We start from the raw sequence: 21,389 nt of genomic DNA, 5'->3' as shown, positions 1-21,389 counted from the left end.
AAGGGTTCTTTTAAGTTTTTATTAAATAATCTGGGTACCCAGCATGGAGCTCAAACTCACGACCACTGAGATCAAGAGTCATCCAACTGTGTCAGCCAGCCATCTCTAGAAAGAGCTCTTACAATTTAAAACAGTGGCTATTGGGACACATGGCTGGCTCAGTTGGTAGAGCATGCAACTCTTGATCTCAGTTGTGAGTTCAAGTCCCATGTTGGATGTAGAGATTACTTAAAATCTTTAGGGGCACCTGGGTGGTTCAGCTGATTGAGTGTCCGATTCTTGATTTTGGCTCAGGTCATGATCCCAGGGTGGTGGGATCCAGCCCTGCATTGGGCTCTGCACTGAGCCTGGAGCCTGCTTGAGATTCTTTCCTTCTGCCCCTCTCCTCTGCTGTGCTCCCTCCCTCTCTCTCAAATAAAAAAAAGCATAATAATAAAATCTTTAAGAAGAAAAAAAAATGGCTACTGTTATCATCATCAAAACCTGGTCCTCAAACCTGTTTCTTTGACACTGCCACTGAATCTTAGAATTTAAAAAAAAGAAAAAGAAATCTGGATAAGGGAAAAGTAACATAAAGTCTGGATTTCTTAATCTGAACAGGATAATTCTCAGAAAAACCAGACTGCAGGAGAGGTGAGTGCAGAGTGAGGGAGGAAGGATTAGATCCATGGGCCTGACTCATTTATCCGTGTAAATACTGCTGGGTCTGAACCCAGTGGGTTTTCCAAAAATAACATTATCTTAACATTTAAAGATAAAAACATTCTCTGTGGATCAACAGGAAGTGGTCATTCCATGTAAGGCTATACGGTTGAGGGGCTGGCCTGACAAATTGCAGTCTCCTTTAGAATGCAAGTAAGGGATGGAAGCTAGGTGGTTGGAAAACTAACAGGTGGAGCAGTGAGGGCAGAATGTGGTGCTTTTCCTGAATGACGATTTGTGGGTGGACAGGTTCTATCTGTTTCTATCAGGTTCTATCAAGGAAACTCCTGGGGAGCCTGGGTGATTTAGTGGGTTGAGTGTCCAACTTCGGCTCAGGTCATGATCTCTTGGTTCGTGAGTTTGAGCCCCGCGTTGGGCTCAAACCGTCAGTGCGGAGCCTGCTTCAGACCTTCTGTCTCCCTCTCTCCCTGCCCCTCCACCACTTGTGTTCTCTCTTAAAAATAAATACACATTAAAAAAAAAAAGACTCCTTGGGTGACAGAAAAGCATATGGGTTAAGAGCACCAGCTTAGAAGGGTGTCCAACTTCAACCGAGGTCATGATCTCACGGTTCGTGGGTTTGAGCCCCACATCGGGTGCTGTGCTGACAGCTCAGAGCCTGGAGCCTGCTTTGGATTCTGTGTCTCCCTCTCTCTCTGCCTGTCCCCTGTTCACGCTCTGTCTCTGTCTCTCAAAAATAAACAAACGTTAAAAAAAAAAAAAAAAGTGTACCAGCTTAGAGCCAGACACTCCTGGGTTTGAATCCCACATCTGCCATTTAATTCCTGTGTGATTCTGGATAAGTCATTCACTGTCTCTGTACCTATGTCCTCATTTGTAAAATGAGGACAATACCTTCCTCCCATGGATGCCAGAAGGATTAATGAGTTTTAAATGATGAGAAGGAGTAAATACGTCCCTTCATGGGAAGTTGCTCTGTAAAGTTGTTAAATGTGTAACTAAAAGGAATTCAGAGCGTTGTGATAAAGGCGTTAAGGTTTACATTTGCTGCTTTTACCCCCACCTGCCAGACTTGGCATAGTGGTTTTTCACACTAACCTCTTAAAAATAAGAACGAGGGGCTCCTGGGTGGCTCAGTTGGTTAAGCATCTGACACTTTTTAAAAAAAAATTTTTTTAACATTTATTTATTTTGGGGGGGGGGAGAGAGAGAGAGAGAGAGAATGGGGGAGGGGCAGAGAGAGAGGGAGACACAGAATCGGAAGCAAGCTTCAGGCTCTGAGCTGTCAGCACAGAGCCCGACGTAAGGCTCGAACTCCCGAGCCGTGAGATCATGACCCAGGCCGAAGTCAGACCCTTAACTGACTGAGCTACCCCGGTGTCCCAAGCATTTGACTCTTGATTTTGGCTCAGATCATGATCTCACAGTTTGTGGGATCAAGCCTCGCGTCGGGCTCTGTGCTGACAACATGGAGCCTGCTTGGGATTCTCTGTCTCTGTCTCTCTCTCTCTGCCCCGACTTGTGTTCTCCCTCTAAATAAATAAACTTGAAAAAACATTTTAAAAATAAATAAAAATAAGGACTAGAACCACCTACTCCTACCTCAGCTGATGAATTTTATGAAACTGTGAGGTGTGCAGTCTTTAATTATATGAATCATCCAGCTTTTGTTAAACAGGAGTTCTAAGGACATGACATGAATTAAATCTTAGTTGCTGGTCAGAGACTGTGGCTCCTGTTGCGTCTGAATCTTGGGCTGTGGGTCAGGTGGCTCTCACCCCCACAGGAAGCTTTAAACTTGAAATACAGTACAGCAGAGTCAGTGCCTGCACACTGTACCCCATGACCCCTGAAAATGTGAAGCTCTAGTTGTAACTCCTTTGCCCTACTCACCATAAAATACGTGTTCTTCATCAAATAATTATAGGATTAAAGAACCTTTTCAAAAAAGATTTCCCTGTCCTTTGCCATCGGTACTTTTTCCACCTGGTTAATTGCATCCTATGTCATTACTTCTGCCCCGGGAGGGGAAGGGTTGAAATTGTCTCCTTGTCTAGTGTTCAGAAAGAATGCGAAATCGATACCGTGCCAATTGAGGCCGGCTTTGGGGATCTCCAGCTGCAGTCGGACCGCTCCAGTCTCCAAATGACGAAGAGCACTGGTACTGGCTCTTGTGATCAGCGGAGCTTAATCCTCAGGTGGCGGGAGGCTGGGCCGGGCGTCTTTCAGTGGCACTGTGGGCGTCTCGGGGCCTCTGAGGTCTGTATGAAGAGCGCACACTGGGCAGCCCTTGGGTGTCTGCCTTTCAGGCATGATTAGAGCAAGAACTTTGTAAATCACATGGGCGTTCTGAGCTCTTTAATCCCAAGCCTAGAAACCCCTTGGGTGTAGACACACACTTTGTTGGGAATTTTGTGCATTACTTGGATGAACCATGCCAGCAAAATATAGGACGAAAACTTAAAGCAGAAACATGGTTTACGGGAGTCCCTAGTCAGCATTGGGAATTACCATCAGCTGAATACACTCTGTGTCAGGACCTAGAAATTGTGTATTCCACTGTAGACTTTTAGGATCAGTTGTGACTTGAGTCTATATATTTGAACCCTAATGTCACAGAGGCAATGGGCATTTGTGAAGTAGCTGGCTGGATTAGAGCTAATTAATTAGTAATGATGGGATGGAGACAATCACCTGGCCTGTACCAGAGGAATGCGGGGTATGTGGTTTTCCTTTCTGTAAGACTCAGATGTGCTAGCCAAAGTAAGAATTCCTTTACCTCCGTTGTGTAGGTGGAAAGGATGGTAATCTTGGAGGAAGGAAAGTGTGTTCAAAAGTAATTAGGTCGGCTTTTAATAAAAGCATTCTGCTCTGCTTAGGCATCGAATTCCTAAAAGGATTTCGAGTAATACTGGAGGAGCTGAAGTCAGAGGGAAGACGGTGCCAACAACTGATTCTAAAGGACCCAAAGCAGCTCAACAGTAGCTTCAAAAGAACTGTAAGTCACACGCGGGGAATGTGCCCCTGGAGACACGCCATTGTTCTGGGCGTCTGAATGGTCTGTTGAATGTCTGTGAAACTGGAGAAGGAGGGGCTGTGGGGTCCACCCCTCCTGCCAAGGTGGGCGAGAAACAGCTCGGCAACACCCTGAGCCTGCTCCACACCCAGAGAAACCCTCCAGCACCTCTCGCTGGTAAACACACCTCTCAGGTTACATGTCCTGGAAGGTGGCTTTGTGCACTCAAGAGCACGCGGACTCCTCCCCACCAGCTTTGAGGTTCCGCATTCACCACCTAGGGCTTCTTTGCCAGAGCACAGGCAGCATTGTCAGTCTTTATTTCGGTTAGGGATCCAAACCTAAACTTGGTCCAGAAAATAGCCCCTAGCTCTGGAGTGGTGTCTGGGTGACTATAAGAGAGGACTGAAGGTCCTGTGTGTAGGTGGAGGGGTGGGTAATTTCTTCATGATATCATGTCTGTTTTTATTCCCTTTTAGGGAATGGAATCTCAACCTTTCCTGAATATGAAATTTGAAACGGATTACTTTGTGAAGATCGTCCCTTTTCCTTCCATTAAAAATGAAAGCAATTACCACCCTTTCTTCTTCAGAACCCGCGGTGAGTATGGCCTTTCTTGCCTGGTTCCCATGATGAGACTGCTCCTGATTCTAATGACTTTTTGGAGAAATATACCAAATACTGGTATGACACCAGCATTGTGAGGAGAAAAGCATCCAGGAAAAGTACCCAGAAAAGCAATTCTTAGAATTAGGATTTGGCCTAGGCAGTATTCACCTAATACTGCCTACGACACCCATTTCACGCTTGTTCAAGAGTAGATGTTGATGCTTGATTTCTTTTTTTTTTTCTTTTTTTTTAAAAGTGCTGTCAGACAGCCATATATTAAAACCATTTAGGAAAAAAGAAGAGCGGGAATAAACAGTAGAAGTTGATTTTTTGGGGTGAAGGGGAGAGCGTGAAATAATCCATCTTTTACCTGTCATCAGGAAGGTGGCTTCTGTGAGTGATTGCCTGTTTTCAGGATTACATTAAGAAAATTAAGCAACAACCCTGAGATTGCCTTTTTCTAGAAAGTTTGTTTTTTTAACCTTCACGTGTCAGGTCCTGTGCTCTTTTTTTTTTTTTTTTTTTTAATGTTTGTTTATTTTGGAAAGAGAGAGAGAGAAACAGAGCATGAGCAGGGGAGAGGCAGAGAGAGAGGGAGACACAGAATCCAAAGCAGGCTCCAGGTTCTGAGCTGTCAGCACAGAGCCCGACGTGGCGCTTGAACTCATAAACCTCATGAGATCATGACCTGAGTTGAAGTTGGATACTTAACCAACTGAGCCACCCAGGGCACCCCTAAATGCTTTCTAAACACTGACTCAGTTTACCCCCATTCCAACCCTTCAAGGATTTAATCCTCTCATGTCCACTTATTACATGTGCAGTGATACACCCAGAGATTAAAGAGCCTGATGGGAGCTGGGATTTGAACCCAGAAGTCTGACTCTGGAGTCCACACACTCCAGCCAGCCACGCTGACCAGCCAACCCTTTTCCGTCTGTTCTGTGCACGGTGTGGTGTGTCTTTCTTCAGCCTGAATCGCTGCTTTCAGATTTGGTGCCGAGGCATCCTGAAACCTGCAGCCATTCCCTCTTGCCTTCCCGTCCAGTCTTTCTGTCCGGCATACCAGACCCCTGATGGTCAGCTGTCAGGCCAACTCAGCAGCCCTTCCTATGTGGCCCAGTTGCCGTCCTCCTCCTCTGTGATGTTTTTGTTCTCAGTTGCAGCATTCACACTCTGGTTGTTTTCTTTTTGCCTTTCTTTTCTTTTATTTTTTTAAACTGTGTTTCCTGTGCAGCACAATTATTTTATAACAGTTTGGTCTCATTTTCTTAATTAAAATATGATTCCATAGGGCAAAGACTATGTGCATTTTACATCTCAGTGCCTTACACAGAACCAGTTAGAGGATTCAAATATGTTTAAGAAAAGCTTGCCTTAATCAGAACTAGCATAATTTAAGATAAAGTCTTCCCATCAGAATCATTGTGTCTATCTGGGGGTGAGGCAGAGGCGGGAGATGTGTTTATCACCATTTCCATGCCCTGTGATCGTGATGCTGCCTTTGATTTTCTTGGCAGTATGTGGACATTTTCCAGAAGGTTCTCCCTGGGTTAGCAACATGGCATATTGGACTAGCTGTTTGGCCCCTCTCGTGTTTTTATCACATTTAAGTCCTGTTTCAAAACTCTACAGCCTAGTTTCCAGTGCTGGTGCCACTATTTAGTAGATGCCTGCATGCCATTTTTAGACTCCATCAAAAGGATTTTAAAATGTTTATTTATTTATATATTTATTTTTGAGAGAGAGAGAGAGAGAGAGTGTGTGTGCATGTGCATGAGTGGGGGAGGGGCGGGGGGGGAGAGAGAGAGAGAGAGAGAGAGAGAGGGAGAGAGAGAGGGAGAGGGAGAGGGAGAGGGAGGGAGGGAGAGGGATACAGAATCTGAAGCAAGCTCCACGCTGTCACACAGAGCCTGACTCGGGGCTCGAACTCACGAACCCTGAGATCATGACCTGAGCTGAAATCGGACATTTAACTGACCGAGCCACCCAGACACCCCCAAAAGGATTTTAAAATAGAATGCTGGCAAATGTGGAAACAACCCAAGGCAGTTACTAGGATCACTCCAAAGTTCTCTTGCGCCTAAGCACCTGTGCAGTGGAGCAGGGCTGGCGTCACTTCTGTTTACAGCTGAAACAGAGCCTCCATGTGGCCGTGGGCTGAACACAGTCCCACTTGCCTTGAAACTATGTAATGCTTGACAAGCTTTAAAAGCTTGGGTGACTTTACACTGTTTCCATTTATTTGGCACAAAATGAACTGCATTAATATTTTTATATTGTACAATTTAAATGTTCATGAGATATAACTGCACTGTACCGGAAATCATTGCTCAATTGATCTATTTTATACTTTGACCAGCAGTACCCAGCGCCATGTATTTACATTTTATTGAATTATTGCATGAGGAAAATGTCAGACTGTACTATAACTAAAAATATACATCTTTCTTAATAGCCTGCGACCTACTGCTACAGCCGGACAACCTGGCCTGTAAACCCTGTGAGTATAGCCTTTCCTATCCGTCAAGTCTTTGCAGCACAGTGGTGTCGGGGTGGCCTCTGGGTGCTCATCCGGGTCCTTCCTCCTCCCAGTCTGGAAGCCTCGGAACCTGAACATCACCCAGCACGGTTTGGACATGCAGGTGTCCTTCGACCACGCACCACACACCTTTGGCTTCCGTTTCTTCTATCTTCATTATAAGCTCAAGCATGAAGGGCCCTTCAAGCGAAAGACCTGTAAACAGGTGAGCTGCTATGTGTACATTAAGGAATACTACATGTTTTAAATTTTTTTTAATGTTTATTTTTGAGAGAGAAACAGAGCATGAGTGGGGGAGGGGCAGAAAGAGAGAGATGCAGAATCTGAAGCAGGTTCCAGGCTCTGAGCTGTCAGCACAGAGCCTGACACAGGGCTCGAACTCACGAACCATGAGATCATGACCTGAGCCGAAGTCAAACACTTAACCGACTGAGCCACCCAGGTGCCCCTGGAATAGTACATGTTTTAAAGTGACCCCTGGGCCCCTGGAATCTGGGTGGTTCAACATGAACATTAGGCTTTGACTCTCAGCAGTTGGTAGATATTCCAGCATAGTCTCAGGGATATCCTCACTCCCCAGTTACCTACACCCCAGCTATCCCCATGGTGATGTAGCCTGGGAAAGGTATTACCAAGGAGCCAAAAGAATGAAGTATTTCTAGTTCCTTCTGCTACATTTTAAACATTAATTGGGCGCTCACTGTGTGCCAGTCACCGTGCTTTATGCTCACTGAATCATTACAACTCTATGCAACAGAGGCTGCTGTCACCCCACTTTACAGATGGGCAACCTGAGGCTCAGGTGGTCACCTAGCTTGCTCAAGGTCACACAGCTAGTCAGTGGAAATGCCACATCTAGGAGCCAAACCACTGGGATTTTAGGGGCCTACTGATTTTACACATAGGCCAAAGTCAAGTAGAAGCTCAACAGCCAAGTTCTTAAACTGAGGGTGGCCAGCAAGAGGGGAAGATGTCTGGTGCAAGTGCACAGGACTGCTAGATTGCCTCTAGCGAGCACCAGGAGAGGGTTTGGGTCAGGGTAGCAGAACTTAGTGCCTTCCTGGATGTGCTCCTATATTGTTGAGTTTTGTTTTCCTGTGGGCTCTCATCTGTGTCATTGATCTTCCTTGACCTTCTGCTCGAGTTAAAATTACAGCACATAAAACATGCACAAACATGGGCGGGTAATTTCTTTCCTCACCCTTTCAATAAGTCAAGGGTATTCTAACTAGTTTCTTTGTCTTCAGATGAAATATGCCTGCTGAGGGCATCACCAGCTAAGTTTAGACTATGGGGGGTGGGGGGTTGGTCCTGGGCTCTCCTGGGCCTTTTTATCAAAGTGAAGTTCAGATAACATGTAGCAGATACACATGGTTGCTTTCTGCCCTAACCAAAGTGTTCTGAACATGGTTAAGACTGGTGGCAAGTCTCCTTCAGCTCTAGGGGGAAAAGAGCAGTCCAGATGACCTTTATCCAAGAAGTGAGTTTTAAAAGTGTTGTTTTGTTTCTTTGCAGGAGCAAAATACAGAGACAACCAGCTGCCTCCTTCAAAATGTTTCTCCTGGGGATTATATAATTGAGGTACGTATAACTCAAGAAAGCCCTATTATTAATTCTGCAGAATGAATCTAGTTCATGTAGAATTCCCACTGTTTAAAACACTAAAATTTCAAGCCATTGAGGGTGTGTACAATTATATTTTTACATGGTCCTTAACATGCTTTTTAAAAAGTTTATATGTAATCAATCTTTGATTTTTCTCATTCATTATTTCAAATATTTCATATAAATAGTTTAATGAAACCATATAGTCCATGATTTAGAATTTTTAGACAGTATTCCTTTGTAGGGGAGGAAGAAACCTCCTTCTTTCCTCTCTGGGTTCTTCTAGCTGTTTTAGGAATTAAATTGACATGAGACAGATTATGGGGAGAAAAAAACCAGAGTCTTACTGAGTGGGCACAGAGGCCCAATAATGAAATTGAGACCCGAAGAAATGACAAAGGCAGGTGTAGTTTTTATACTTTTTAAACAAAGAGATACTAAATTAGTGAGGAGTTGACAGGATAAAGAAAATAGATGTTTGGGAGCTTTACTTAATAAGGAATTCTAAGTGGAATTTAGGCTGAGGTAATAAATTAGAAAAAAAATAACAAGGTTTGTTTCTACAGCTTTCTCGACTTTCAAGTCCCTATCTCAGACCAGAAGGATGTCGTTTTTACTTGTTCGTATAGTGAGAGTATTTGTTATATGGGAGATCTGTTTCCTGCTTTCCGGGGACAGAAGGGAGGGTCTGAGTGTCCTTGCTTGTTCGCCAAGTAACTTCATTTCAAAGTATTTATCAATAGGCCATTGTGATACCTACAGGGACAACCTGCCCTGGGCCCCTACATCTTCATACTACAAAAATATGTTTTTAAAAATTTAGATTTAAAAATTATTTAGTGGGACGCCTGGGTGACTCATTTGGTTGAGCGTCTGACTCTTGGTTTTGGCTCAGATCATGATGTCACAGTCCTGGCATCGAGCTCTGCACTGATAGTGTGTGGAGCCTGCTTGGGATATTCTCTCTCTCTCTCTCTCTCTCCCCCTCTCTCTCCCTCTCTCTCCCTCTCTCTCCCTCTCTCTCCCTCTCTCTCCCTCTCTCTCCCTCTCTCCCTCTCTCTCCCTCTCTCCCTCTCTCTCCCTCTCTCTCTCCCCCTCCCCCACTCACACGCTTGCTCTTTCTCTCAAATAAAAATAAAAAAAATAAAAACTTTTAGTAATAAAACAGCAAAAGTGCTGTCCATTATATCTGCCTATCCCTCTCTAGGTTTCTGCTGACATTTTCTGTATTAATATATATGAAGTTCTAAATACCACGGAAAAAAGCATGCAAGGAATATATATTTTTCTTCTTTATTTTAGATTACTTTTTTAGTATCAAACATACTACAAAAAATAGGAGTCAAACAAAAATAGAAAAAAAAGAAAAATAGGAAATGAAATTAAAAATTTGCCCATAGCCCCACTATTCAGAGAAACCAACATGTTTCAACATTTTAGGAGAAACACTGGTTGTATGACTTGGTAACAGTATGTGGTTTTAAGAGGGTTTTAAACCCTCTTAAAGCATTAATGGGGGCCTCATAAAATTAGTGGTAGGATGCCGTTGTAATTGAAGATTGTTAGAATGTGGAACTCACCAGCTGATTCATCAATGAATGAACCACGTTTGATTCATGAAAGGAAAGGTGATGAGGTTGAGGGTTTTGAGTTGGTAAAGCAGAGATGGATCTGATGTAATGTCTAGTCCTGGCTCATTCGTGATCATAGACAGCAGCTCTCCTTCCTCCTACCCCCCACTGTCCACATATGGAAACATGGACGGAATCTGTTGAGATGTTATCACTTTTATAAAATAATGATACATCATCCTCTGTTTTGTAGCTGGTGGATGACACTAATACAACAAGAAAAGTGATGCATTATGCCTTAAAGCCAGGTATGATTTTTTTTTTTAATTTTCTGTGTGAAATGTTGGCACAGGACTACAGCAGACCATGCTATTTGATAACATTCTATACTTCATGTTTTACAAAATCAAAACACAGCATTTGAGCTCCTGTCTTTTAAAAAGATGTTCCATCAGAGGTGCCTGGGTGTCCCAGTCGGTTAAGCATCTGACTCTTGATTTCAGCTCCGGTCATAATCTTGGCTCACCTGGCTCAGGTCATGATCTCACAGTTTGTGAGACTGAGCCCCACATCCCCCCAAGTCAGACTGCACTGACAGTGCAAAGCCTGCTGGGGATTCTCTCTGTCTGCCCCTCCCCCTCTCACATGTGTGTGCACACTCTCTCTCAGAATAAACTTAAAAACAATAAAAAGAAAAGCTATCCCATCAAAGCTGACTTTCCTTCCATCCTAATGTCAGTGTCTGGAAAACTGACCCCAGTGTGGTTGGTGTGTATTTGTGTGTAGCTGGGACTAAATAGTCACTTGTCCTTGGAAGAAAAGTGGTGGGAGGTGAGGTTTCCTTGGGCAGAATTCCCACTCATAGGTATTTACTGTTCAGCAACTCTAACTGTGGTATTGTATCCTATAACCCTTTAAAAGGAATCCTTTTATAATCACCAGACCAGTACTAGAGAAATGTGGTCAAGAAGTTCTAGAATCTGTTATGCAGCTTGTGTTTAAAAAGGTAGGGGGGAGATTTCCCTTTGACCTTGTGCTGCTTAAGTTTCAAGCCTCTTGTCTTTGAAATTTCCCAGCACATTCCCCGTGGGCGGGGCCCATTAGGGCTGTTGCCATCACCGTGCCTCTGGTTGTCATCTCCGCATTTGCCACTCTCTTCACCGTGATGTGCCGCAAGAAGCAACAAGGTATCTCTCTGTGTGGTGTGTTCCCCCCAGGTTGGCAGGACCACGGCCAACAGAGGGAGCCTGGGAGCCCTTGGTCCCACCCAGAGTGGGCATCTGGGAAGCCACATAGCTCCTGTAGTTCCTGGCATTAAAATGCTTGATTTTTAACCTCAGGAGCCATGAACACGAAGCTGTAATTCTGTTCTCAAATTTAAGGTAGTAAATTCAAGAACATAAAGGAAGTTTAAAGGTGTAAGGGCAGAGGTAGGGCGTGATCACTTATAAAAGTCAGGTGTTGGGAAGGAACTTCCTGGGGGAGCTTGGAAATGTTTCATACCTTGATCTGAGTGGTGGTTGCACAGGTGTATATTTAGATAAAAGTCTGTTGAGATGTACTCTTAAGAGTTATATACTTTATAAGTTATACCTCAGTAAAAGGGTTTTCTTTTCTCCCGCCCACCCCTTTTGTTTAAGAAGCTCAGCTGTCAGTGCTTAATTGGTCTGGTAGTTAACACCTGGAGCACCAGCTGCTTCTGGGTGCTCTCTGCTGGCCAGGGTGGTCCCTGCAGTTTTCCCAGCCTACTTGAGGTCAGTGTCAGGTGAACAACAAATCTTGGCCATTTGTTGCTCCACTGGAGAAATCAGCTGTCCCATTCCCGGTGGTGTCCCCAGGGGCTGGGGGCGGGGGGGGGGGGGGGGGGGGGCGCCGCTGGGCACATGCTCAGGCAGACATGTCAACTGTTGTTTCTTGAAGATGGCATTAGGTCCTGAGTCTCAGGGAACAGGACAAAGCATTGTTCATAGGCATCAACCTTATCTTCTTTTCCAATTTAGAAAATATATATTCACATTTAGATGAAGAGAGTTCTGAGTCCTCCTCGTACACCACGGCACTCCCCAGAGAGAGGCTCTGGCCTCGGCCGAAGGTTTTCCTCTGCTATTCCAGTAAAGATGGCCAGAATCACATGAACGTTGTCCGGTGTTTTGCCTACTTCCTCCAGGACTTCTGCGGCTGTGAGGTGAGGAGTCTGAAGTCTCTTCTGTTCCCCTGGGCAGGACACATGCTCCCATGCTCCTCACCACCTCCCTGCCTCCTTTGGTGACTCTTGCCTTCCACCAGGGGCTGGCTTCCAAATCGGGGTCAGCCTCACACTTCTTCAGTCTGTCCTACCCATCACCAGCACTAAATGTTTCCTAATGCTTAGTCCTAACCCTGAAACACTCCGGCTCAAAAGCCTTTAGTGGTACCTACCTGGCAGGAAGTTTTATAAACATCAAAAAGACCATGCAGTTGCCTGGAGGGAAGCAGCATGTGCCCTGGAAACATGTTGGGGGGTGGTCACTCAAAATATCCTGGTGAGCCTTGAAAGGTCTAAGAGAACATGAAAAATAAAGCATTGGGTTTAGACAGCTCTTTGGAGAAGTTTTGCTAAGAAAGAACAATAATTTGTGAAGTACTCAAATGGTCCACTCAGGTTTCTTGCCTATTCTTTTGAATTAAGCTCTAAATATGTAGCTTTTCTATAATGTCATAGTGCTAATTTTAGAGTGAAGTTTGAAGCTCTCATGGAAGGCACACTCTGTTTCTTGCCAATGCAAGAATTGTACAGTAATTGTGTAATTGAAGTTATTTGTGCCTTGGTACTCTGCCTCCTGGTAGGTTTTAGTCTTTTCATGTAGCGAGGCTGCCCCCTAGTGTCAGGAACACCTATTTACAAGGCTGACACATGAAGCTACAGAGATGGGCCGATTGGCCTATGTACTTACTAAAAAAGCAATTACAAGCTCTAGCGGGTGCCACACAGTCTTTAGACACAGACAACCCATTTGCTCTACTTTGTAACTAGACTCAGGTGGAAAAAGTCTTCCAATTATGAGGGTAATGCTTACTGTAGAAAATTTGTGAACACTAAAGGATGACAAAGAAAAAAAAATGGCCTGTGATCTCAACCTGGAGAAAAGAGGACCCACAGTTAATACTTGGTGTATTTCCTTCCAGTTCCTTTCTACATAGATGAAGTCATGCATACAGTTTTCCATTTTGGGGTGATTGGAATGATTTTTTCCTGTCTCTTCATTTAATAACTTTTTACACTATTGAAAGTTCTATGTAAACTATAATTTTATTTCATTACTTTTTAAGTTTGTATTTAAATTCCTGTTAGTAAAACATACAGGGTAATATTATTTTCCAGTATAGACAGTAGTGACTCAACACTTCCATACAACACTTGGTGCTCATCAGGACAAGTGCCCTCCTTAATCCCCATCACTTATTTCACCCATCCCCCCCCCCCACCTCCCCTCTGGTACCCATCAGTTTGTTCTCTAAAGTTAAGAGTCTGTTTCTTGGTTTGCTTTCTCTCTCCCTTTTTTCCTAATGATCATTTGTTTTGTTTCTTAAACTCCACATATGAGTGAAATCATATGGTATTTGTCTTTCTCTGACTTATTTTGGTTAGTATAATCTTCTCTAGCTCCATCCATGTCATTGAAAATGGCAAGATTTCATTCTTTTCTATGGCTGAGTAATGTCCCATCATGTGGGGCGTATATGTAATATAATGAAATATATATAACATCTAATGTATAATATATAATATATACATGCCACATCTTTTTTTTTTCATTGTCAAGTTAGCTAACATACAGTGTAGTCTTGGCTTCAGGAGTAGATTTTCATGATTCATCACTTACATACAATGCCCAGTGCTCATCCCAACAAGTGCCCTTCTCCATGCCCATCCCCCACCCTCCCAATCCCCCACCCCCATCAACTCTCAGTTCATTCCGTGTTTAAAGAGTCTCTTATGGTTTGCCTCCCTTTCTGTTGTATCTTATTTTTCCTTTCCTTCCCCTCAACTCATCTGTTGAGTTTCTCAAATCCCACATATGAGTGACATCACATGATATCTGTCTTTCTCTGACTGACTTATTTTGTTTAGCATATTACCCTCCTATTCCATCCACATTGTTGCAAATGGCAAGATTTCATTCTTTTTCATCACCAAGTAGTATTCCATTGTGTATATAAACCACATCTTCTTTATCGATGGACATTTGAGCCTTTCCATAATTTGCCTTTTGTTGATAATGCTGCTATAAACATCGGGGTACATTAGCATTTTTGTATTCTGTGGGGAAATACATAATAGTACAATTGCTGGATCATAGAGTAGTTCTGTTTTTGACTTTTTGGGGAACCTCCATACTGTTTTCCAGCATGACTGCACCATGCAACTTTAGCCACATGATCCATAATATCAATTTACTATAATTGAGTTATTTCATATTGTTAAACAGCTCAGTAGTTCAATTTTGCCTCCTTTCTAATGATTTTCCAGAGATAGAAGCCAGGAAGTGGAATTGCTGGGTCAAAGATGGGAAAATTTTTTAAATGCTTGGTATATATTTCTAGTTAGCTTTTAGAATGTGTAATGCTAGTGAGAATTAAGGAAACATAAGATGATTTAGGATTATTTTCAGCAAGTGAGTGAATGCTGGGGACCTTCTTCCCTTTGATAACACCTTAGAGCCAAAAAGGAAGAAAATCATTTCAGAACACCCTTCCTCATAAGAGACAGTGGCTCCTGCACTCAGGCATAGCCCCTGGGAATTAGTTTCCTTTTTTTTTTTTTTAAGTTTATTTGTTTATTTTTGAGAGAGAGAGAGCAAGCAAGCACGTGCACAAATGGAGGAGGGGCAAGAGAGAGGGAGAGAGAAAATATTCCAGGCAGGCTTCACACTGTAAGTGCAGAGCCCAATGCAGGACTCGAATTCAAGAACCGTGAGATCATGACCTGAGCTGAAGACTTAACTGACTGAGCCACCCAGGCACCCCCGGGAATTAGTTTCTGAGCCACAGAAAGAAAGGTTGATACAACTGCCAAGAGACGTTTTCAGCAGAATCACATGAAAATGGTCAGAGAAGGTGAAGCCCTCTGAAGGGGACATGCGTGCCTGGTTTTCCTTCCTTTGTCAGTGCCCCTCCCCCCAAATGCCCTCCCAGAGGCTCCTTGGGGTTAAAGGCCTTCTAGGGAGATGACCCCATAGATTGCCATGAAGTCATGGGGGGAGGTGCCAGTCATTCACTAAGTGCATTAAGGAGAGTGGCTGTGTTACTACGGTCCACCACCCTCTCCTCTCTGGCCATTGACTGGTAAACAGTGTGGCTGACCTTGGGGCCAAGGAGGTCTTCTTTGTCAGTCACGCTCTCTAGATGTGAGTCAGTCAGCATTGTGGGCAGCTCTGGCATCCAGATGTGAGCCCCATTTGCTGCCTGCTTCGGGGTCCTTCACCCAGATCCTTCCATCATCACCTTCCAGATTTCTCTTCAGGATCTTCCCTCATAGGGTGAGTGTGTTAATGGCCCCGCGTTAGGCTAAAACAGGGGCACAATGCAGAGGGCCTGGCACGTGACCATCACCCACAGAATGTGAGCTGTTCTCAAAGCCCAGCAGCTCTGAGCCTTCACACGGCAGTGCTGATAATACTCAAGAGACGTATGATGTGACCTTCTTGTAACACTCTTGTTTTTGCCAGGCGGTTGGGGTGAGTGAAGTCTGTGATCTATTTCCAGGTGGCTCTGGACTTGTGGGAAGACTTCAGTCTTTGCCGAGAAGGACAGAGAGAATGGGTCATCCAGAAGATCCATGAGTCCCAGTTCATCATCGTGGTGTGTTCCAAAGGCATGAAGTACTTTGTGGACAAGAAGAACTACAAGCACAAAGGCAGCGGCCGGGGCTCCGGGAAGGGCGAGCTCTTCCTGGTGGCTGTGTCCGCCATCGCTGAAAAGCTCCGCCAGGCCAAACAGAGCTCCTCAGCCCAGCTCAGCAAGTTCATCACCGTTTACTTCGACTATTCCTGCGAGGGAGATGTTCCCGGCATCCTGGACCTGAGCACCAAGTACAAACTCATGGACAACCTTCCCCAGCTCTGTTCCCACCTGCACTCCCGAGACCACGGTCTCCCGGAGCCCGGGCAGTACCCCGGACAGGTGAGCAGAAGGAACTACTTTCGCAGCAAATCAGGTCGGTCCCTTTACGTCGCCATTTGCAACATGCACCAATTTATCGATGAGGAGCCCGACTGGTTTGAGAAGCAATTCATTCCCCTACGCCCTACCCCACTTCACTACCGGGAGCCAGTGCTGGAGAAGTTTGACTCGGGCTTAGTGTTAAATGATGTCATGTGCAAACCAGGCCCTGACAGCGATTTCTGCCTCAAGGCCGAGGCGGTCCCCGGGCTGCAGGCCGACTTGCCCTCGGAGGGCCAGCCCTTGGGCCTGGACCCAGACGTGGAGGCGGGGCCTGGGCCCGGCAGCGGCTCGGTCCTGCGCCCCCTGCTGCACGTGGTGAAAGCCGCCAGCCCCTCGGACATGCCCCGGGACTCGGGCATCTACGACTCATCCGTGCCCTCCTCGGAGCTGTCTCTGCCCCTAATGGAAGGACTCTCAGCGGATCAAACAGAAACATCTTCACTGACGGAGAGTGTGTCCTCCTCCTCCGGCCTGGGTAAGGTGCAGCAGAGCCCAGAGTGTCTTTGGGTTGGGTTCCTGATGCAGGCCACAGCCTTTGTCCCTAATTCCCAAATCCATGCAAGGGTTTTCCTAATTTTCGGGTGGAGTTATTGGCAATGAAACCTCATGGGAAGTAACCCAACTCCATTGGTAGTCCCGATTTATTCCAGGCACTGGGAGTGTTCACGGGAACTGCAGAAATACTGATGCTAAGTTACAGGGAGCTTGCCCAAGCCCCACAAGTGGTGTTATGTAACATGCAGTGTGTGCATTATATCACCTTCCTGAACCCCACAGACATCTGACTGCCAAGACAGCTTGCCCCAGGGGTATCGGATGAGGGGCTGTGGACCTCTATCTTTGTTGGGATTTGAGGTGTTCACCACCCCTCACCAATGCCAGTGCTTTGAAAGCCACATCTTGTGATCCAGGGGTTGATGGACACGATGTTCTCTCCATCATATCTCAGCACAGGGCCAGGTAGGAGGGCTCTGTAGAAGAGTCCTACCTCCCAAGGGAGCACCAGCAGGATGCCATCTGGGACTGCTCCTTACGGTCCCTGTGGCCAGCGGGAGTCATGCATGCAAACCCTTGACCCTGGGCTAAGGGAGCCCGCCACCAGGATGAGAGTGCCCTGTCTTGAGCTGGTTGGTATGCCTGCCTCGCTTGTAAAGCCCATAGTCCCAGCCCAGATGCAGCCACACTCTGGCCTTAGCCCCCAGCCCAGTGAAGTGCGATGACGTGTCTCTGCCCTGTCTTCTTTCCTTAGGTGAGGAGGATCCTCCCGCCTTCCCTTCCAAGCTCCTCACCTCTGGGGCGTGCCGAGCAGAGCCTGGTTGCTGCAGCTACACTGGTGAACTCCACGCAGTCGCCCCTTTGTAACAAAACAGAAGAGTCTACGCATTGCCACTTTAGCTGCTGCCTCTCTCTGGTCCCCCAGCTCTTCTCTCTGGTTGAGCAGTCTGCTTGGAGCTGAGGTCTCCTACAAGGATATTTGGAGTGAAATTCGGGCCAGTACTTGCTCTCCTTGCCCCATCCCTCTACCTGATATCTTGGCAAAGTCTCCAGTTTTCTAAAACCATATGGATCTCTGGAAGGCATGTCCACAAGGTCTGACGGCAGCTGGTCACATTAGGTCAGACCTTGGATTAGAGCCAACTCTGGGAGGTCGGGAGGAAACATGCACAGAGAAACAGGAAAATACCTGCACTGCTCATTCAGATTTTATTTATCTCTTCCGACTTTGCCCATTCGCTGTTGGCTACTTTGATTGGAAATGCTTTGTGGAAGAAGCACTTTTAGTACCATTACAGCCACAGAAATCAAGTGCCAGTCTATCTGGAATCCATGTTCTTACAGATGATGTTCTTGTCTGTTTTGGGTGTAGAATTTACAACGGCTTGGATGTTAAAAAAGCTCTGAGTCAAAGGTCAAGGAAATGACTGTATATCGTATCACCTTCATAATACGAGTCTTTATGTGTTCGTGGGTGCCATGGCACACTGAGGTGGGGGCTGCAGGGTCAGGCTGACCATCTAGACAATTCTTTCTGGCATAGGTTGGTCAATGTCCAGAAAGCAGCAAAACTCAGGACACAGGACCGCCTCTTGGTTTGAGTAGGCTTCGTGGGGGGTGGGATCTGCCCACCAAGTTTCCCGGGGTTACATTTACTGCGCAGTGTCTTAGATGTTGCTGCCTGGAAGTTTATTTTTAAAAGACTAATACCCAACTGGGCTGGATTACTGGAAGCCGGAGTCCGTGCTTCATTTGGCTTCTGATCTAAAGCTGTGTCCAGAATATCAGGGATCAGAATCCATTGAAATATGGCGATGTGCAGGTGGCAGCCACTTAATCTGCTGAACGGTTTTGACTAATGATAAATCTCATTTTAAGAAGGTGGAGAGGAGACTGTCACAAAGATGAGTTTGCTCTTCTAATATCATCTGAAGAAGACATGAGACCTGAAGTCATTCAATTCTTGAATCTCAAAGTACTCCCCCCACAACTCAGCCTGTGAATCATGTTTCGCTGTGTGTTTCTGTTGTAGTTACCCAGTGAAAGATTGGTCTCTTGTGCTCCTACCAAAAATAGGTATTTAGAGTTTAGGAGGAAAGAATTTGCTTTAAAAAAGGAAAAGTAAATGTTCTGTTTTTAATGAATGAAGTTTCTACAGAATTTCTCCTTCCGAAGGGAAAACAGTTGTTCAAATCCTGCTTGTCTATTAGCATGTGTGTGATGATGTCTTTGTGGAATCCCTTCTCCCTGTGTCCTTGAGGGGTTGTGAGCATCTTTCTCCACCCTTTCCGTGGGTGCTGTTGGCTTCGGGCACCCTGCTTTTACTCAGCACTACACAGGGGACCCTGGGTTTTACTCCTTTAGCAGGTAGGACCAATATTAAGGGAGACACTGAGGAATGTCTCAAGGAGGGGTTGGGAGGTAGAATGAGGCAGGACTTTCCATCCAAGCACATGCTCAGCAGGTGAGAAGGGAAGGTTTTCAGCCTTGCTGCAAAGAAGAGGTTTGTGTGTATTTTTGATGCAAATGCCACACTCCATGCTCTGTAAAGGCAGCTGACGGCTTCTTGGGGGAAGAACGTGTTTGTCTGTTCTCTGGCATCAAGTTTCCTGCAGCTGCTCTGCAGGGGAGACAAGTGAGCCTCACAACCACCTCCCCCACAGAACCAGGCATCCGGTTGGAGAAGAGATGTTCCATGATACTGGAGAGTCTGGGACAAGTGCAGAGCTCCTGCCCACATATGCCTGCCCTGCCCTTCCACTGTCAGGATACGTTCTGCAAGGGAGATTGGTCAGTCCAAACTTGCTAACGTGAAAATTCACTCTGGAACAGTATCAAGAGAGATTGAAGCCAAGAAATGGTACGTGCTCCAAAGGAACCCCGAGGAGCTACTTTTAGGTTAGATATTCAGCTTTGCACAGAAAATGAGGCATCTCTGAGAAAGCAACCCCAGGAACAGCACGGAGGACTGGCAGGGGGTGGGGAGCATCAACTGAGCTCCATGCATGTGGGCAGAGAGCTTGCTGAATGAACTTCCTTCTTGTGAAAATGCAAGGGAAAAAATGTGCTAGACCAAAAATCAGGTAAACTTTTCATTTGGATTTATGGTTTGGATACTTATTTTCAAATACTAATGTTTCTTATGTTCAACACAATCAGACTCTAACATACCAAGTAGCAAAACCACAGTGTTGAGATGTCCCAACTTCCTGGTTTTGCCTTACTAGTTTCACTTTTTTTTTTTTTTTTAAACCTCCCATCTTCCGCTGGGAATGAGAATAGTTGCCTTGTAGATTAAGGCAAAACATCTGTTTTAAGCAGACCTGCAGTTTTTGACTGATACATTGTTCCAGGCAATGGAAATGATAACACAGAATTCAGATAAAGGTTCTACTGAATCACAGGCTTCTTGAAATTGGGGAAGCAAGAATTAGAATATAAGGATGATCTCAATAAAAAGCCTTGGTCCTGAGAATAAGAGGCTTGTGTAGCTAAGTTAGCTGGTGTTCTCTGGGCAGGACACCTGGAGTAGGTCCAAGGACCCAGGTAAGCAAATCTTGAAGGTAGTTGAAGGTAGGGAGCTAGGTGTTCATCTTAACTCCCTAGTGCCCTACAGAAAGGACTTAGCATCTGACATAGTCAGCTTTGTCCAGGGATGGATTGGGGAAGTGGAAGCCCAGGTAAAGGTGTGTTTTTCTCCCAGAGGTTGGCCACAAGCAACAAGAACCACCTGGACAGACCCAGTCCAGCCACACAGTGGACAGAGCGTCCTGCAGGGGATCCTCCAGAGGGCCAAATCCTGGGCCTTTGAGGCACATTGATCTCCAGAGAGAATCAGAAGACATTCAGGTCCAGGTCCAGGCCCAGGCCCTCAGGTTGGGTAATAGCATTTTGAACCAAAATGAGATGGGGCCTTAAAGTCATGAGACCATTTTTGGTTAACACATTAGTAATAACTGAAGACAGTCCCAGAGCAGAAGTTCAAAAATGTCTTTAGCAACTATGACATCATCAGAATCAATGGGTCATAATTTGAGGCCGTGCGTGTTTGTATATTAAAGTTCAGTCTTGCGACTTCATAGCTGCAAATGTGGGGTGTTTTTTTTTTCTAGCCAAGCCCTAGTCTCAGGTTCCCTGACTTAAGCACAAATAAACAGGAAGACTGTTCCTCCAAAAATGTGGAGTTACATGATTTTCAGAACTTTTCCTTTTTTCAGAGTTGAGCATCTTTTTTTTTTTTTTTTTAATTTTTTTTTCAACATTTATTTATTTTTGGGACAGAGAGAGACAGAGCATGAACGGGGGAGGGTCAGAGAGAGAGGGAGACACAGAATCGGAAACAGGCTCCAGGCTCTGAGCCATCAGCCCAGAGCCCGACGCGGGGCTCGAACTCACGGACCGCGAGATCGTGACCTGGCTGAAGTCGGACGCTTAACCGACTGCGCCACCCAGGCGCCCCAATCATCTTTTAAAAGAAACAAATGAAGAAAAAGCTATTTTACTCCTAGAGAAGAAACGACACACCTTCCTCTTACGAAAGAAAACCCCATGGTCCCCAATAGCCTCAATGCTAATTTGGTTCTTAGGGGAGAGGAATCCTTCCTTGTGTCTTTATTGGAGAGATGTGGACAATAACAGCGTGAAGGTTGTTAGCCTTTCTTGTTTCATATCGTTGGTGAAGACT

General features: G+C 45.3%; 1 protein-coding gene across 1 annotated transcript in view; it reads left to right on the top strand.

Annotated features, from left to right (window-relative positions):
- IL17RD (interleukin 17 receptor D) overlaps positions 1-20,927 on the top strand; it is a 67,222-nt gene extending 46,295 nt beyond the window's left edge. Inside the window, exons 4-13 of the mRNA XM_047096018.1 lie at positions 3,543-3,661; positions 4,159-4,279; positions 6,747-6,791; positions 6,884-7,035; positions 8,346-8,411; positions 10,260-10,314; positions 11,083-11,193; positions 12,007-12,191; positions 15,752-16,685; positions 17,460-20,927. Coding sequence (XP_046951974.1) covers positions 3,543-3,661; positions 4,159-4,279; positions 6,747-6,791; positions 6,884-7,035; positions 8,346-8,411; positions 10,260-10,314; positions 11,083-11,193; positions 12,007-12,191; positions 15,752-16,685; positions 17,460-17,572 — 1,901 coding nt within the window. The 3' untranslated portion in view covers positions 17,573-20,927. The remainder of the gene's footprint in view (positions 1-3,542; positions 3,662-4,158; positions 4,280-6,746; positions 6,792-6,883; positions 7,036-8,345; positions 8,412-10,259; positions 10,315-11,082; positions 11,194-12,006; positions 12,192-15,751; positions 16,686-17,459) is intronic.
- Positions 20,928-21,389: the final 462 nt, after the last annotated feature.

Source organism: Lynx rufus, unplaced genomic scaffold (genome assembly GCF_022079265.1).
Source record: "Lynx rufus isolate CCGP_SWC_20201006 ecotype Redwood Valley unplaced genomic scaffold, mLynRuf1.p SCAF_4, whole genome shotgun sequence".
Classification (NCBI taxonomy): domain Eukaryota; kingdom Metazoa; phylum Chordata; class Mammalia; order Carnivora; family Felidae; genus Lynx; species Lynx rufus.
The sequence above is the reverse complement of the archived record's forward strand: the minus strand, read 5'-3'. Positions and strand labels throughout refer to the sequence as shown.